At 38.8% G+C, this 19,171-nt stretch overlaps 1 protein-coding gene and 4 pseudogenes across 1 annotated transcript; all 5 read left to right on the top strand.

Moving 5' to 3' along the window:
* The first annotated feature begins 8 nt into the window (after nt 1–8).
* Nucleotides 9–1,381, top strand: LOC118238202 (annotated as a pseudogene).
* Nucleotides 1,379–2,977, top strand: LOC113831124 (the record flags this gene model as incomplete). Its single annotated transcript, XM_035438828.1, is given in 5 exon segments — nt 1,379–1,681; nt 1,683–1,766; nt 1,768–1,859; nt 1,861–2,357; nt 2,360–2,977. Coding segments are annotated over 5 exon segments (1,566 nt in total), but the record flags the coding sequence as incomplete, so codon positions are not given.
* Nucleotides 2,978–3,599: 622 nt separating this feature from the next.
* Nucleotides 3,600–9,313, top strand: LOC118237852 (annotated as a pseudogene).
* A 473-nt stretch (nt 9,314–9,786) lies between these two features.
* Nucleotides 9,787–15,373, top strand: LOC113831123 (annotated as a pseudogene).
* A 1,110-nt stretch (nt 15,374–16,483) lies between these two features.
* On the top strand, nt 16,484–17,408 carry LOC118237850 (annotated as a pseudogene).
* Nucleotides 17,409–19,171: the final 1,763 nt, after the last annotated feature.

Here is a 19,171-nt window from a genome sequence, read left to right as displayed (position 1 = left end):
TTCAGTAATTTCCTGATGCTGTCAGTTTTCAAATCGATTTTAAATTTACAAGAGCTGAGGATCTCAATGTGACACTATGCCCTACAGCCCCTTTATTTCTTTCTAGCAAACAAAATAGACATGTTGAAGAAAATGTGAAAAGGAAGATCCCTATGAACCCTAATGCTTTGTCAGGGAGGGAAGCTGATTGTCTGCACCCCAGATCTCAGGAGCCACTGATCTATTAGCAACATCCTAAGGAAGTGGTCCTTCCTGCTGAAGCACTAGATACTTTCTCAGACCAAAGTGCTATGCAGAATCAGTTGATTCGTGAAGAACAGTTTACTAGCCAAACCTAACAATGTATTCACAACCAAGAGTCAGTCATCAACCAGCCTGGTTTCATTCAGCCTATAGATGTTACGAGACTGCCATTTTCTAGCAGCACACAAGACTCCTTCCAGGGCCAACAAATAGACCATAAAGATAAGAGTCAACATTTGAACCACATCCCATGTATTGTTGAAACAGAAGATTCAACCAAGGGCATAGAGTCTGAGGAACATTTCAGTGAGACACAATGTTCTGTTTATTTTAATGACCAAAAACGAGAGTAAGCATTTACTTATAGGGCAAAATAGTGTTTTCCAGAATGCTGATTTTCTATTAAGTTCAAAGTCACTGGCTGAAGCTATGCCACAACAAAAAGTAACACCAGTCCAAAAGCCAATGGCTTCATTGGAATCAAACCAGTATTTTGCATACAGTTCAGTGTCTCTTTTGTCTGCTATTAAAGGGCAGAGAAACAAGAGGAAGATACCAGACAAAGAAAACTCAGTCTTAAAATTCCACCTCCCAAAGCAAAGCAAACCTCTCATTCACAGGTGTTTCCAATCATAGTCTGTCATACTTCAGAAAATAAGATAGTTAAGATGAAAGAAGAAAATAGTACATCAAAGGAAAATAATGTCAGATATAGCACTGCATCTTGTTTCTGTCTCTAAGCTTATCACTCCCCATGTTAAAAATTATTTCTTAAAAAGTCTAATAGCAGTCATTCCAGACTTAATAAAACCTGAACATTTTCTGCAGGAGCAAAAGAAGTCACTAGATACAGAAAAAAATCAATTATACAAGTTCTACGAATAAGGTTGGGTATTATTGAAAACATAGAACACTTGTTCATGGTCGACACTCATGAACTGGAAGCTCCTCATTCAGTATTTGAAACAAAACAGTAAGGAGTCTAGTAAAGACTCAGTTCAGACATTTGACCCAACATTATAAAGTAGGTGGGGTTCTCAGGACTGTCATCAGACTCTGCACAGGAAGATGTTTCATTTCCCCAAATAGAATCAAACAGGAATGAAAGTACAGAAGGACATACAAAGTACAGGGAAATGCAGAGGAGTTAAAAGTCAGTACACCAAAGATACGAAGGTGCCTTTCAAGAGATGATGTAGAGAATGACAAAAATACAGTGGAAATTGTACTGAACTTCCCAGGTATCAGTTTGCTAATTTCCCTGAGATCCCAAAAGTATGACAAAAATGAATTAAAAGACATAAATGTTCAAGTGATTACAGGAAGCATAAATATGAAGTAATAGAAACCATTAACAGCTAATATTACAGACTATGGTAACACAAGTGATAGTGGGAAGCTGGAATGGAACCCTAGAAGCAATAAAAAAAAAAAAAATAAGACACCAAGATGAAAGGATGCCAGATCCCTATCATACTGCCATGCAGGCTACCATTTCTGAACCCTTTGATATGGAAAATATGTAATAAATTAAAAACCAATGAAGGCACACTGACAATAAATTATAGTCACACTGCACTAAAGCAAAAGAAACTACTAGATGAAAAGAAAATACAGGAAGTATATCGATAAGAGCTCCATACTTAGAAAACCACAAGAGTGGGACAGTGAGGAAGAAGAAAAAAGTAGACAAACAGTTCAACCACTGGCAGAAGATCTCAGAGGCAGCATATGTCTGAAGCAAAAGTACAAATGTGCCCAATTAGAAATGTGACAGATCTGTTCGAGAACCAGAAAAACTCAAAGGAAAGAGAAAGAAGTACAGTCACAGACTAATTCTACACAGACAGTACGGGTGACTAGCCCATGTCCCTTGACATATCCACTACAAGTTGAAGTAAAGCAAAGGACAGACAAGCCTACAGACAGAAAGGAGGCTGTAGGTTCCTAGCACCGACCTTTAAGGCCAGAGAACTCATTGGCTAGTGAGTATTTAATTGAAACAACAGAATGTAGGGTCCCATTTTGTGGAAATCCCACAAAAACACTCTATGGTAATATTACAGAAGACAAAGAAGACTTGACAAAGGACTTATGTGCAGTTGCCACAAGACCTTTCAAAGTCAGAAAAAGAAATCATTAAGACCAAAAAATGTACTCAGTGTCAAGCATAAAATTATTAAAGTGAAAAAAAAAAACCCTGCATTTTCCCTGAGGCTTTCTGTCACTGCACATAACACTCTGAATAGGAGAAAAGTGGGAGACAGCTTTGAAATCAACATTAAACAAATGCTGCATGATGTAATATGGGCACCTGGGCTTCTGAATGTTCAGCCTCAGAGGTCTAGCATTCGAAATAATAAAACAGGTATCAAGATAACACCCCCCAAAACCCACATTGAAAGGAAAGAAAAGATCTTTGATTCCCTTGATAAAGAAAGGAAAGCTGTAGATGCTCCAGAAGTTCAGTTGTGCTGTGATGTGAAAGTGCTGCCAGAGACAGTGGCTCCCGTTCAGAGGAGCTTCCGATTTGACGCACGCCCAGTCAAATCTGAGACTAAGATGGAGAAAGAAATGTTTCAAGCAGTATCTCTCACTGAGGCAGTTAGGGAGTCAGTTGACTCACTGAGAATGGATTCATTTTGTGTTGCAAATACAAAACCAGCACATCTACACAGACAGAGCGCCAATATTATGCAGAATTAGAGTTGGGTCCTCCAGCATCAGGAAAATAACTGATGGGAGACTCTCTGAGCCAATCAAAAGAAAATAATGTTCCAAATAATGAGAATAATACAAGGGAAATCAGTTGTGGTTTTACTCAAAAAGCTTTCTCATGTTCTTTAAATTACTGCATGCCTGTTTTGACTCATTCTCAAAAGGAGAAAGACTGAGCAAGATTCACAAATATGAGTACAGTGAGCCTCAAGTATATGAATAAGGTGAAACCACCGGCTTCAAAAACATTCAATATCATAGGCAATAAAAAGTCAAAATTGGACCTCAAGACCAAATTAGAAAGGATAAATGAAGCTAAAGCATTTTAAAATAAATTTTATTTAAATTAAAGAAAATCTTATTTTATATACCAATCCCAGTTCCCTCTCCCTCCCATCCTCCCATGCCCCCCACCAACCCTGGCATCCACTCAGGGAGGGTGAGGTCTCCCATGAGGGATCATCAAAGTCTGTCACATTATTTGGGGCAGGGCCTAGCCCCCACCCCCACCCCCGTGTATCTAGGCTGATAGAGTTTCCCTCCATAGGGAATGGGCTCCCAAAGCCCATTCGTGCACTAGAGATAAATACTGGTTCCACTGCCAGAGGCCCCATAGACTGCCCCGGCCTCCTAACTGACACCCACATTCAGGGGGCCTGGTTCCATCCTATTCTGGTTCCCCACCTATCAGATGGGGGTCCATGAACTTCCACTTGCTCAGGTCAGCTGTTTCTGTGGGTTTCCCCAGTATGGTCTTGACCCCTGTGCTTTGGAGGCTAGCCAACAAATGACTCTCATCCAAGGTGAAGGACTACAGAAAACTACCAAAACAGAAAATGGCATAAACTTTCCATTGATTCCTAAAAGTTTATTTCCTGAAGCAGGGACCTCTTCACCTGGTGAATTTACAAACATGACAGATGATTTAGAATCTGACGAAAACTCTGAACATGAACTAGATTTGTATCCTGCAGAAAAGGTTTCAGAGACAACAGGTCTGCAGGTAACATTCCTGCAGTCTTCTGATTCTGTTACAAGATCCTTTGTTTCTAGACCTAAAGGGATGAGAAAAAAGCACTAAGATCAAAGAAGCACACAACAGCGAGACAGAGACATAGAACTATGAGGGAAATAAAACCATCAGTTTCACAGTTAACTGCAGGTACAAAAAACAAACAAACAAACAAACAAACAAACAAAAAAACGAAAGCACAAAGAAATGAAAGATCCACAGCAGAAGGGGTAACAGCAGGTGCCTGTTTAGACATCCTTCACTCCAAGGTAGGTATTTTTTCCCAACCAAAAAATTAGCAATTCAAAACTATGGACAGATAAACAGAGAATAAGAAGTCTTGACAATATATAATGACTGCAAGAGAAATTGCCAGATGGAAGAAACACACACTGTCTGGGTTCTGCTGATTTGAGTAGTTCCTCTAGCATGAAGAAGTATGAAGAGGAAAGAGAAGAAGAACCAGAGCATTTCCTGATCTCAGAAAACAGCCCCGGCCTTGTATTTGATATGTATCAAGAAAAAGACCATGACCTTGTTAGATCAGATAAACAACTGAACCAAGCAGGAGAACAATTGCTCAGGCACAAGCACAAACACCTACAGAAGTTATTTCCTGTTCTACCCCATGCCCCATCCCAGATGAATTTCAATTAGAAAAGCTAGAGGACTATTTCAATGTTTCCCTTCTAAAGTTTGGGAAAACCAAGGACAGTGCATTATCTGAAGGAAAGTGTGATTTATTTGATGAAAGACAACACACGGAACAGGCTGCTGACAGTGAAAGGGAGGCGAAGGAGCTATCAGCCTCATGCGCTAATCCAAACCATAGTGGGGAAATAAAATGTGACCCAACCAAAATGAAAGACATGTATCCAGAGAAAAAATTTGCAGATTAACATCCTATTTGACAGATGTTGCACTAGATACTAATATGAACAGCAAGATAGAAACAGAAAATGGCACATCAAAACCCTGTTCTACTGTTCTATACAAAGAAAGCCAGAGATACTGCTTCATGAAGGGAAGGTTACTTCAGATGACATCAAAGGAATTGATTTTCAAGATGAAGAAAAGGAAAATGATGATGACACATTATTTAAATCATTCCCACAGGATAGCAAACATTTTGCATTTTGTTCCCATCAAAGCAGGGATCCTAACTCTCACGAATTAAGAAAACAAAGAGGTAGGGCCATTCTGTCCATTGTGGAACAGTACATTCCACAGCCAAGACAGTCAGCAGGTGTAACACAAAGAGTGTGCCATGTGTACGTCAAGTTCAAAGGTTCCTCTCATACAATCACAAGAATCACAAAGAGATGAAGTGAACACTGACAGAACAAACTATGGCATCCCTGATGATGGAACTCATGAACAGAAACTGAACAGTTGGGATAGATTGGAAAGAGAAAGTCTTTTTCTCTCTCTTTTTACCCAACTTTTTTATTTGAATTAGAAACAGGATTGTTTTACATGACAATCCCAGTTCCCTTCTCCCACCCATCCTCCCCTACCCCCCCCACTAAAACCTTATCTGTCAATATCTTTTCTGCTCCGCCTGGATGGTGAGGCCTTCCATAGGATGTCATCAGTGTCTATTGTATCCTTTGGGATGGGGCCTAGGCCCATCCCCGTGTGTCTTGGCTCAGGGAGTATTCCTCTATATGGAATGGGCTCCCAAAGTCCACACCTATGCCAGGGATAAATACTGGGCTTCTACAGGAGGTCCCATACATTTCTGAGGTTTCCTCACAGAAACCCATGTTCCTGGGGTCTAGATCTGTCCCATGCTGGTAATCCAGCTATCAGACTGGGGAGCAAGAGTTCCCGGATGTTCAGGTCAGCTGTTTCTGTGGGTTTCACCAGCCTGGTCTGGACCTTTGTGCTCTTCACTGATCCTTCTCTGCATCTGGGTTCCAGTTCAGTTCAGTGATTAGTTATGCTTCTACTTCCACCAGCTGCTGGATGAAGGCTATAGGATGGCATATAAGTCAGTCATCAATCTCATAATCAGGGGAGGGCATTTAAGGTAGCCTCTCCTCCGTTGCTGAGATAGTTAGCTGGTGTCATCTTTGTAGATCTCCAAACATTTCCCTAGTGCCTGATTTCTCTGTAAACCAAAAATGTCTTCCTCTATTATGATATCTCCATTCTTGTTATCATGTATTCTTCCCCTGACTCAAACTTTCTGCTCCCTCATGTCCTTGGCATCCCTCTTCTCCCCCCCTTCTCATACTCCTAGCTCCCTCCCCGCTCTTCCTGTGCTCTCAATTTGCTCAGCAGATCTTGAACCTCTCCCCTTCTCCAGGGGACCATGTATGTCTCTCTTAGGGACCTCCTTGTTTATTAGCTTCTTTGGCAGTATGGATTGTAGGCTGGTAATCCATACTCTATGTCTAAAATCCGCATATGAGTGAGTATATGCCATGTTTGTCTTTTTGCTATTGGGTTACCTCAGAATGGTTTCTTCTAGATCCATCCATTTTCCTGCAAATTTCAAGATTCCATTGTTTTTTTCCTCTGAGTAGTACTCCATTGTGTAAATGTACCACATTTTCTCTATTCATTCTTCAGTTGAGGGGCATCTAGGCTGCTTCCAGTTTCTGGCTATTACAAATAGTGCTGCTATGAACATCGTTGAACATTTGTCCTTGTTGTATGAATGTGCTTCTTTTGGGTATATGCCTAAGAGTGGAATTACTGGATCTTGTGGTAGACTGATTCCCATTTTTTTGAGGAGTCGCCATACTGATTTCCAAAGTGGCTGTACAAGATGGCACTCCCACCAGCAGTGGAGAAGTGTTCCCCTTTCTCCACATCCTCTCCAACATGAACTGTCATTGGTGTTTTTGATTTTGGCCATTGTGACAGGAATAAGATGGTATCTCAGAGTTGTTTTGATTTGCATTTCCCTGATGGCGAAGGATGTTGAACACTTTCTTATGTGTCTTTCAGCCATTTTAGATTCCTCTATTGAGAATTGTCTATTTAGTTCTGTACTCCGCTTTTTAATTGGGTTGTTTGGTGTTTTGGAGACTAGCTTCTTGAGTTCTTTGTATATTTTGGAGAAAGTCTTAAGTCTTGAGTTCTTTATATATTTAAGAGAAAGTCTTAAAAATGTCCTACAAGCAAACATCACAGAGTCTTTGAATCTCTTAACCCCTCATGTACTAAGATCTAAAAGGAAAAGAAAAATATCTACATGCAAAGCCTTACAAGGTAAAATGTGTTCAACTGGTATAACTATGAAAGGAAGGAAAAGATCTGTCTCAAAGGTATTAACTATTTCATAGTGTGGTCATAGAAAAACACTACTTCCAAAAACCTTGAAATCACAGATTTCTGAATTATTAATACATCCCAGTGTTTACCTGGTAGTCTTAATATAAAAGTATTGAACGATCCAGCAACAGATAAAAATAAAATACTATTAACCCAGGAACTGGCAGAAACAATGTTAGAGTCTTTGGAGTTCTCCACACCTACATCAAAAGAGAGAGAATTTAAAACTCATGGACAAGGGAAATGAAATGAGTAACAACTGCATGTCAAAACAAGGAAGGCAGAAATCTTCCAGACACTTATTACTGCATGATGTGGAACACCAAAACAAGGTAAACTCATGGCAGATTCATCCCTAAATGCCATCTTCTCTCCTATGCCTGTCTCTCTAGATCTGAACACATGTGGTAGAATACAAGACAAGGGTATGATGTAGACAATGAGATTTAGTCTTGAGCTTCATGACCAGTCAGAAGATGAAGAGAGAGTTTGTACACATACTACATGGACAAGGATACAACATCAAATGGCACCAAAGATGTAAAATGTCAAGGTGGAGCACTCAGGAGGCAGAGGTGGGCGGATATCTGTGAGTTCGAGGCCAGCCTGGTCTCCAGAGCAAGTGCCAGGATAGGCTCCAAAGCTACACAGAGAAACCCTATCTCGGGGGTAAAAAAAAAGTCAAGGTGAAGAGAGCCCACTGACTTTTCAACACTTTAGTTTCGGTGCTCAAAATATGGCAGGGCCTAATTCTGTGCAATCTGGTTTACAACTGATTAATTCAGCAACTTATCCAGAGTTAGAGAGAACTCTATATGATGGGCAAGCATAGCCAGTGAATAACCTACAAAGTAGTATGATGGGTGTAATGTCTTTTCATCTAAATATGGAGGACTCTGAGACTGGATCCATACCATGTAATAACACCTAGGATGGAAATCCCAGGAGAAAATGTGACTGCCCCATTTCTGAACAAAAAGCATGAACTCAAAAGGACTTAACATCTTTGGAACCTTTACAGGAGCTCAGCCTGTGCTTTCTGAAACCAAATGTAGGAGCTTCACATTAGAGTTTCCAGGAAAAAGAGATATGAGTCCCAAGGAAGGCAAGCTTCAAGGCTGCTTCGTATTGCAAGGCATTATACGAGAGGCCATCGAAAGAAAAGTCACCATAATAGTAAACGCCAGTTGAAAAAGGTTGAATGTGTAGAAGAGGCACTGCTTTATTCTATTGAAGATGCTGAGAGTTGTCCATTCAAATTCATAACTGATGAACTGTCACTTGATACAGCAGCAAGGACTGCTTTTTCTAGCAGAATACCTCAAAGATCAATGGCAGAGGAAAAGTCAGAGTTCCAAGCAAACTTAGCCACAACTTTCTTGGGACCTTACAATTTTTCATACCTGTTTTATCTGACTTTAAAAGCCAGGTAAACACAGTAAAATTATCCAAAAATGAAGTTGGGAGGCCAGGGCAATCTACGGGGCCTCCAGCACTGGAACCAGTATTTATTACTAGGGACTTTGGGAACCCTCTCCCTATGGAGGGGATACTCTCTCAACCTAGATACATGAGTGAGGCCTTGCACCAAATGATGTGACAGACTTTGAAGATTCCCCCATGGGAGGCCTCACCCTCCCTCTCCCCTCCCTGGGGAGTGGATGGGGGGGGATGGGAGTGGGATGGTGGGTTGGTGGGGGGCATGGGAGGACAGGAGAGAGAGGGAACCGAGATTGGTATGTAAAATAAGATTGTTTTTAATTTAAATAAAAGAAATTATGTTAAATAAGAGATTTTCAACTATAAGAAGAAATTTAAATTAAGAGCCAGAATGAAAGCAATACGGCTCAATTAAAACATGTTTAGAAAAAATATTTCTAAACACTATTCTCTTCATATTAGCTAACTCTAATGGGGAAAAGTACATTCAAAACAGAGGTAGGCTTGGGAGTATCAAAGTTTACCCATATACAACCAACACTTGGGGAGTCACCACCAGTTGAAGGCATAGCAGAGTATGATGATTCTGTTGACAAAGGAGTTCCAACTTTTTAAAGGAAGCTAAACTACATGATGGGCAATGCTGAGGAGAAACACAAGAGCTGCTAATAGAATCTGGTCCATTTTATACAAAAAAATTAACAGTAAATGCACATCTCATAAAGAAACCCAGTCTTGGGGAGTCAGAGGGAATGCTTTTAAGAGAATATTCATCCCCAAAGAAGTCAAATTTATGAGGCTAATCCAGAAATTAATGTAAAAATAGAACACAACAGCAAGTAAGCCTCAAAGATGCACTTTTAAATATGGAGAAACCCCACAGATGCTCAGAAGTCAGTGAACCAAACAACACTACCAAACATTGAAACATCGAGTAAAGAAAACTGGCCGTTCCTTAAAAAAAAAAAAAAAAAAAAAAAGAAAAAAAAAAAAGAAGAAAAAAGTCTTCATTTTATTTGACAGGAATTGTCACTTCTGTTGCCAGGCATTTAGTTGCTTCCAAAGAATTTAGAAAGCATATTGGTAGCATGAGAGCAGTTGACCAGTCATCTCATAAAGGTATACCTTCACAGATGAAGGAGTCAACAGATTTGCAGTCACCTCATGATGGAGACCATGTTGCTGTAAACATAAATGAGACACAGGGTTTTAGAACTTTAGAGATAAAAGTAGATAATGGTGAGGTAAATACAGATACAAAATTCATCTATATATGTATGCCAATTTAACATATAAAAACAGAGGCCTCACATTACATGTGGGATATGTATGAGAAATATGCAAAAGAAAATTGCCTGGACAAAGCAAAAGTGAAGAGGAAAGAGTTTAGACAGCTGCCATTTGGAGCAGATCAAAGGAGACCACTTGATCCTTCTAAATCAGAAATACTTTCTGTGTCTGTGAGTTCAAAGCCAGCCTGGTCTACAGAGCACGTTCCAGACAGGCTCCAAAACAATACAGAGAAACCCTGTCTTGAAAAACCAAAAAAAAAAAAAAAAAAAAAAAAAAAAAAAAAAAAAGTACTCTCTACTAACACAGTGCACTGCAAGGATATCATGCTTCAGAAAACAGCTATTTGTTTAATAGATCAAGAAGGAAATGCAAAAGTTGGAGTTCAGCCAAGAGGTTGTTCTTTGTTCTTTCCTCTAATATACATACTCTTCAAATTGAAAGGCAGAACAATGAATTTAAAATAGGTTGGAAAACAAAGACCAAGTCTTTTGCCCTTCCAAAGAAATGGAAAAGCCTAGTATCTTGGGACCTACATGGAGTTCTTCCAGTGACACTACCTATCCTGAAAGTATAAGACAGATAAGGCAAAAATATCAAATGTGAAAAGTACTGTGTGTGCCAAACAAATAAAGCTGAAGGCAAAGAAAATACCGGTTCCTCTACTTCTTGAACATAGGTACAGAAGCAGTAAAGAAGAACTGGGACATAGCATGCTGCACCAGAATACATTAGAGCTGAGGAGAAATGTACAAAACCTGGTTCTAAAAGCTAATTTTGACTCGGGATGCTTTATATCCCTGGTTAAAAAAGCTTACCAGTGTATAACTGGAGAAAGGCGAGTTGAAGGAGAGAAAAAACATTCTTCCATAGGTAATTCTGGAGAAACCATCCAACCAAAGGCAAACGGCATGATCAGGATGTGTTGATGTACCTAGGAAACTAGAAGAAAATATTAATGAGGCTCGTGATTGCTGCACTTTCAAGGACATTCACCAGCAATTTCACAAGGATTTTGGGTTAAGTCAGAAGAAATTAAAGAGCATCACTCTTGCAAATTAGAAAATTTACAAAGAAAGATAAACTCTGAGTTAACTTCACAGAAAAATGAAACTGATAACCTTGGGCTAGCTACCTCAAGAAGTAGAGGAGGAACAAAAATCTACATTAACCCATAGACAGCCTGCAACAGGAATATCCCCTAAAGCAAGGTATATGGAGGCCAGGAATAATTCTTCAGACTATGAAGGAATTTCATCATTCCTGAATGACAAATGAATTCATAACAACAACAAAAGACATCAAATCATCAAGTCCATAGAGGATAGAAGGACTGAAAGTAATGAATAACCCATTAGTCCAAAGGAATCATTGCTTATTCCCAGGCTTATGGTACAGCAACAAAATATTTTCACAGATCCTCTTTTGGGATCCATTCCCTCTCATGTACCATACCAACCTCATACTGAAGAGCCAAAGGAAAATACAAAAATAAATGACAAAATCTTAAAGAATTTAACTCAACAGCTGAAAAAAGTCTCAGATGCAGAATGTATTTCAGATATGGATCACATTCTGAGAAGTATTGAAAAACTACTCTTGCTTGTTAAAGAACAGGAAAAAGGGAGAAAAAAGTAGAGGGGGGAAAAACAATTGAAGTAGGGGAAGACGTAAAAACAACAATGAAGAATCCCATTCCATTTCTAAAGTATTCACTACCTGGAACAGTTTATCAACACAATAAAGAACAGTGCTATGTTCGGGTAAAGAGATGGGACAGAGGCAAACAGGAGTGTGGCCACATTGTGGAGACAGCAACGGTTATGTGTACAAGGGACAAACATAGACTGTGGTTACACATATGAGCTTACTTCTAAAGTTATATGCCACGACAAAGGAGAACAGCTTTCATGGAAAGCATCTTGTATCACAAAAGGATAAAAATGAAAGTGAGGAAGATAGCTTCTGGAAAGGTGCTCATCACAGGATATAGAGCCCATAGCTATAGAAAGGACCTAAGACAACATGAAGACATGGAAGGAGCTGCCCCAGGGAAACACTGTGGCAGATTTACTTTGGAAGGGTTTCTGTGCTCCTGGCTACATTGCATCTCAAAAATCTTTTAGGAGTAAAAGAGGGAAAAGGCAAACCATGAAGGCCATATATTCCTCCACAGCTGAAGCTGAAGAAAACATTGAATGAAACTAAAAGGTTATCTGTGCTGCCCATTGATAACAATTCAAGTACTATCAGAAAATCAGCATGATATACTATAAAGCAAAAAGAACACCAAGTGCTTTTACTACCTTTTACCCCACAAAATAAAGATTAGTTAATGACTGGCCAGCAGGTAGAGGAAGCTAGACATATCAACTTCAATGCCCATTTGGAAAAAGAAGTATGCCATGTCATGTTTCCAGAGACTGGAGAAACCAATTACAGTAGGCTTGAGGGTCCAAGACCCAGAGCAGGTACAGAACTTGAATTGTTAACTGCACAAAGAGTAAAGTAAGGAGTTATTAAAGACTCCATCAAACATGCACTTTTAGTTCCACCCAGAAGCAGAGGACCTGAGAATATGAATACTTCAAGATGGATCCTTTCCAGAAAAAGACATGTAAGGTGCAAGAACTGCTTAAACAAGAAAACACTTTGAGGGTAGGCTTGGGGCCTGTTGCCTGCCCAGTTATGGAGTCCTATCACTTAGAAAGCACAAAGGTAGCTAAGGAAGTGAGCATGTATAATAACATAAAAATACTCACCATATATCTGGATTAAGAGAAACTGACACAGAACTGGGTTCCAAAGCACAGGCATTTCTCTGCACAGATCTAGAGATCTATACAAAACAGGTACAGCTCAGAGGGGCCATGAGAAGTCAGGTCTGTACCTTGCCACAAGGGGGCTCCTTTTCACTTAAAACCAAGCTTGAGTACAACGAGGAGGCATAAGGGTGGTGACCATGCCTTAGGTGCCAAAATGAATCTCCAGGAAAAAGAAAAAGCTGAATCAGCTGACAGTCCATTAAAATTAAACAGACAGAAAATGGACAATTCAAAAAAATTGAGGGAAACCCCTATTTTTACCCAGAACAAAGAAAAAAATCCTGTAATTAAAAAAACATCTTGTATATTATGTCAACTTCAGGCTGAAAATACATAGAAACAAATCTCAACAAAAGCAGCACTGGATTCAAAGATTTTTAACTCAGTGGTAGAAAAAGCATCAAATGAAGTTAAGATTTTAGAAAATCATTCTCCAAGTTCAGAAGGAATTAACCTGCACACTAGAGGAGCAGATCATTGAGAGAGCGCATTCCAGGCTTTTCTAATGTCTAATACTCACAGCTTGATGAATATACATTGAATTACAATACCACAGGTAAAGAAAACATTAAAAGCAAAAGATAATCTGGACTATCACACTTTAAATACAGAAAAGGGAGAACTTAACAACTGAATCAAAGAACAAAAACCAGTAACAGCTGTTATTTCCCTTGAGAATTCGGAGGAACATATATCATGTCCCCCAAATTGTTCTTATATCCAGCCACATTTAGAGCCTCACACAAAGGAAATATTGTCAAATGTAGGTAGTGTCAAGCAGGACAAAGGAACTAGATTTGTTATCTAAAGATCAGCTAAGTACGGTGTGTGAATGTAGACCAGAGTGGCTCCCCCCTCACCCCCCGCAGTTATTCCAGATCAAACAAAAGAAAAAGATATAGTGCTGCCTATAGAGTCAAGCAGTAAAACTATATTATGTCCAAGCCTTTTGTCATCTAAAAGAAATCAGTTATCTGATGGGGTACAGATAAGTCAGTCAGTGTCAAATAATAGCTCATCCATGCTAAGAGTCAGGGAAAAGGAACCGTGAAAAGAAGCAAGAGGTGTGTCTGCCTAAGCTGTTCTTATGCTGCCTTTCCCTATGTATGCAGTTTTTGCATGAAAATGAAAAACAGAAGGGTAACATAGAATGCAGTTATAAAAGACAAAATATGCCCTGAAAGAAAAGCCCTAAAATGTAAGAAATTAGTACTTCCACATATTAGTTCCACTGAATATACCCCAAGCACTAAGTCAGAATTGCAGTGTTACCAAAAAGAGAAAATAGTAAGCGTAAAACATGGGACGGATAAACCAGGTTCAGTTGTAATGAAAGCATATGTACCCACCTCTTTACCTCACTTTAAATGGGATAAAGAGAAAATTGATGTGCTTATTTCAAGTAATGTAAGAAAAACATAAACCACAGGAAGAAAAGAATAGCATAAAAGGAATGGAGATAAAGGGAATAATAGACTCTAATATTACCTTAAAGACAGAGGGATTATCACTCTTATCCTTTCAGTACAAAGATGTTAACGTTACTGTTTGACACTAAAAAACAACAGGGAAGGGTACAAGAAGGGCCGAGTAAATCATATATGAAACCAATGAGATCTTTTATTTCATTACCATCTCTATTGCATCCTAATTGAATTCAAGAGTAAAAGTGGGGGGAAAAAGTCAAGGCCACTAAAAAGCTGCTTCCCACTGCTAAAGCCCCTGCTGTCACTGGAAGGCAGAAAAGTGCCATTTTCAAAGGCATTTAATAGAGATAATTTATGCAAGATAATAGAATTAAAGTACCTTCCACTGAGGAAAGAATACAGGAATAACATACTAGATTTGAAAGATATAATAGGCCTCAGATGTATTGCTCAAAAGGGAAAAATAGTAACCTTTTAAATGCTTACTCCATGGAAAAGAACAATGGTGGAACAATAAAATACAAAAAATTATCCAGAGCAATAAAATAATCTAGGTGTAGTTCAAAATAAACCTTAGGATTCTGCTCCTTCACTATATCTGAAATGGGACCCTAAAATAATGGAGGCACGGTTACAAGGAAAAACAAAGTTGTGCCTTGGATCATCAGCACTGTCAGAATTATCATCTGCAATAGGAATGTACCAAGAGCCTACTGATGGTATTCCAAGCAGTACTGAAAAAGCAAAACATATTCCATTGAAACATAGATTGCAACTAGCTTTCAAGGAAGTGGAGCACTCAAGGAGATTCACTTTGAGATAGAAACTGTCTTCAGCATCACAGGAATTACAATTTGATGTTGAAGAAAATGCAAAACTGATGCAGAAATATAAATTAAGAATTGGAACAAAGTTTCCATATATTCTTTTCCTTACTCTGAAATGGACACAAGGAAAAATGGAGAGGATGCTATGCAAATAACCCAATCTTCTAGTCATCACCCAAAGCTCAAAAGACCATAGTATATAGGAGAAATAATTTATACAAAGTCTAACTTTGAACCAATTTTGAGCATTGGAAAGCATTCCATAGAATATGTGTTCCAGAAAGAAGAGAATACAAAACCTGAAAACAAAACAAAACAAAACAAAACAAAACACGCATTTGAAAGAAAAACTATAAGTTTCACAGAAAATTCAGTTAAACATCACAGAATCAGTACCAGCACATGGTTTAATGTTTTAACAAAAAATTAAAGATGAACTAAATGTGGTTGAAATCAGTACCAGCACATGGATACCTTCTCCTGTTTTAAATCAGATCCAAGGATAGAAAAAGGAGATGGTATAACTGAAGTAACACTGCACTCTCAGTTGATTCTGTGGGTTTCCCCACTATGGTATTGATTTCTTTGTTCATATTATCACTCCTTCCTCATTTTGATTGTGCTCCAGGAGCTCTGCCCAATGGTTAGTTGTGGATTTCTGCATCTGCTTCCATCTGTTTCTGGAAGAGGGTTCTAGATTCTCTGAGGTTGTAGATTGTAGGCTGGGTATCTTTTTCTTTATGCCTGGTATCCATTTATGAGTGAGTAATACTATATTTGTCTTTCTGAGTCTGGGTTACCTCACTCAGGATGTTTTTTTCTAGTTCTGTCCATTTGCCTGCAAATTTTAGGATGCCATTGTTTCCTACTGCTGAGTAGTACTCCATTGTGGAAATGTACCACATTTTTTTTTATCCATTCTTTGGTTGAGGGGCATCTAGGTTGTTTCCCAGTTCTGGCTATTATGAATAATGTTACTATGAACATAGTTGAGCAAATATCCTTGTGGTGTGAGTGTGATTCCCTTGGGTATATGCCCAAAAGTGGTATTGCAGGGTCTTGAGGTAGGTTGGTTCCTAATTTTCTGAGAAATCATCAAAAATCATCATATTGATTTCCACAGTGGCTGTACAAGTTTGCACTCCCACCAGCAATGAAGGAGTGTTCCCCTTACCCCACATCCTCTCTTACATAAGCTTTCATTGCTGTTTTTGATCTCAGCCATTCTGAAAGGTGTAAGATGGTATCTAGAGTTGTTTTGATTTTCATTTCCTGATGGCCAAGGATGTTGAGCAGTTCTTCGGGTGCCTCTCAGCCATTTCAGATTCCTCTGTTGAGAATTCTCTGTTTAGATCTGTACCCCACATTTTAATTGAATTATCTGACAGAGGGCTGATCTACAAATATACAAATAACTCAAAACTACTTATCAGAATACCAAATAATCTGGTCATCACTTCTTCAGATGCCTCTAATTTAGATAAAGTAGAGATAGTTGAAACAGAAGTAATGCAAAGCCATGTGCCACATTCTATGCCACAAGAATCATTGCCTGTAGGCCATTTCTAACCATGGGAAGAAAAGAAAACTGCATCTACCATGGGAATAAGAGGAAGTACAAACATCAGCAAATGATGGTTTGATACACTCCAATGACCCAATTTTCAAGGCAACTGCACCTTCCCACGTGTCCAGTGTGAATAAACATAGTACCCTGAGCAAGAAAAAGTCTCATGGGTGAAGTAGTAATAAATACACAGGACAGAAACAGGAAAGAGCAAGACACCCTAATGTGGTTGTAACAAAAAGTGATGCTTCGGGAGCCCATTTCACATAGAGGGATACTCCTTGAGCCAAGACACACGGGGGTAGGCCTAGGCGCTATCCCAAAGGATAAGATAGACTCTGGTGACCACCTTTGTAAGGCCTCACCCTCCCTGGGGAGCAGAAAGGATATGTGATAGGTAGGGTATTAGTGGGTATTAGTACAGGAAGAGGGGAGGGAGTGGGAACTGGGATTGGACATGTAAAACAATCTTGTTTCTAATTCAAATAAAAAATAAAGTAAAAAAAAAGTTATGCTTCTGCATCAATGCCTATAGGGAAAATAGCATCCACAAAGCAAATTGCTAAATGTGCAAAAAAGAAGAAACAACATCCAGCACAGAAAGAAGTAAAAACATCAGCCATTGATGGTTCCACACACTCCAGTGGCCTAGTTTTAAAGGCAAAGATATCTGTACCTCCTCATGTGTTGAGTGTTAATGGGAACAGTATTTCCAGGAAGAGGAAGCAATTAAGGAAAGACAGGATAGAAACAGGGAAAACCAGGAGAGTCTAATGTTTTTGCAACAAAGAATGATACTTCCACGCCTTCTGTTCCTCACCATGGACTGTCTCCTCTACAGGATGAGTTTCTTATGGCATCATGCCATAAGAACAGGGAAACTCACACATTCAGGTTCAAAGGAAGGCATTACCCTACCTAATGTAATAAGTAAAGCTGATACACAAAAGTTATATGATGAGGCAAAGGGTCAGTGTAACAGATAAAGACAGCAAAGATAGAATAACTTTGAGAGCAAGAATATCCCCACCTGCACATTTTAATGACTACATGCCACCTTTGAATATTAAATATTAAAGTGCAAAGGAAAGAACCTGAGCAAGGCAAAAAGTGAACCAACAATGATGGTTTTAAAGGAAACAGATTCCTTGCCTTTTCCATCTTTCCTAAAGTCAGACACTAGAGTGAGTGAAGAGGAAAATATACTAGGAGAAACAGAAATTTCTTTTCTACCACCAAAGATTAAAAATGTATCAGAGTCAGACAAAAGAGCATGCATGGAGTCATCAGGTTATGTGCTAAGCAACAGAAAAGAACCAACACATGAAGAGGAAAAGAATAAACTAATAAAATATGTGAAAGACAAAGAGATCACCAAATCAATAGATCATAGGGTAAAGAAATTACCACGATCACATACACTCAGCATCAAAGAGTTGCAGAGGGAAAAAAAAACTGTGGATCTGGCATATACAATTGTAGCATCGTCCATCTCATAATTGCAACTCAATAAATTTTCAGGTGTACAGATATCTGATAGAGAAGTTTACAGTGAGATAAAATTACTGAAAGAACACGTGCCATAGAAAAAAAGGAAGATGAAGAAAAGCATGTGGATGTAAACAGTATAATGCAACCCAAGGATATATATTGGAAGACAAAGAAATCACCCATTTTACCTATGCTGAATTTGAGTGACCTTCAGAGGAAAACTAGAGAGTAAGGAGAAAAGGTTGAAGGTTCAAAGTGAGCAAGGTGTAAAGTTAACTAAGAAGTTGACTAAGGCATCCACTGCTGTCACCCCAAACTATCCTTACTGTGAATGCCACGATCAAGGAAGAATATTTACCAATGTTAACAAGATCCTCTGTTTCCTTGGGATATTTCCAGAAATCATCAGATTCTGAAGGAGGCATTTACATACAGCCAATTACTGGAGATGTTTCAATTAGTCTACAAAATGAAAAACAACATATGTCAGGAGATGGAAAAAGCTGGAATGCAAATAGCAAAGATCATAACTCATAAGTATCAAGAAACAAAGCTGCAGGAACTTAAAGATGAACAAGACTTAGTGCTGACTAAATTCTCTCCTTTGTTACCAGATTTGCTTCATCCCAAATTGTCTGAGAAAATAGAATTCAATGACATAAAACTAAGACTTGGAATTTCTGCATTGCAGAGACTATCAGCTAAAGAAGAAACTATCTAGAGAAGCCATTGTTCATGCACAGCATATACCTCAGTCAGAAGAGACATATAGAAAAGAAATAATACTTGAATCCCCTGTTAAAAATAAGATCCAAAACCAAGTCCTTTCTGGTGAACTGGGGAATGTAAGAGCCTACAAGCCTGATGATTTAAAGGCATCTCCTTTGCCAGAGAGTCCTGACACATCATCAAAAGTATATGTCATACTGCTTCGCACACCTCTTTTAAAACAGCTTACACATGAATTAAAAAATAAGTTAAGTATGCATTTAGTTTCTAAAGCAACTGAGATAAAACTGAATCAGATACCAGAGATATGAACATAT

The sequence above is a fragment of the Cricetulus griseus genome, chromosome 2 (assembly GCF_003668045.3).
Source record: "Cricetulus griseus strain 17A/GY chromosome 2, alternate assembly CriGri-PICRH-1.0, whole genome shotgun sequence".
NCBI classification, from domain to species: Eukaryota; Metazoa; Chordata; class Mammalia; order Rodentia; family Cricetidae; genus Cricetulus; species Cricetulus griseus.
This window is presented reverse-complemented; position numbering and strand designations above follow the sequence as displayed.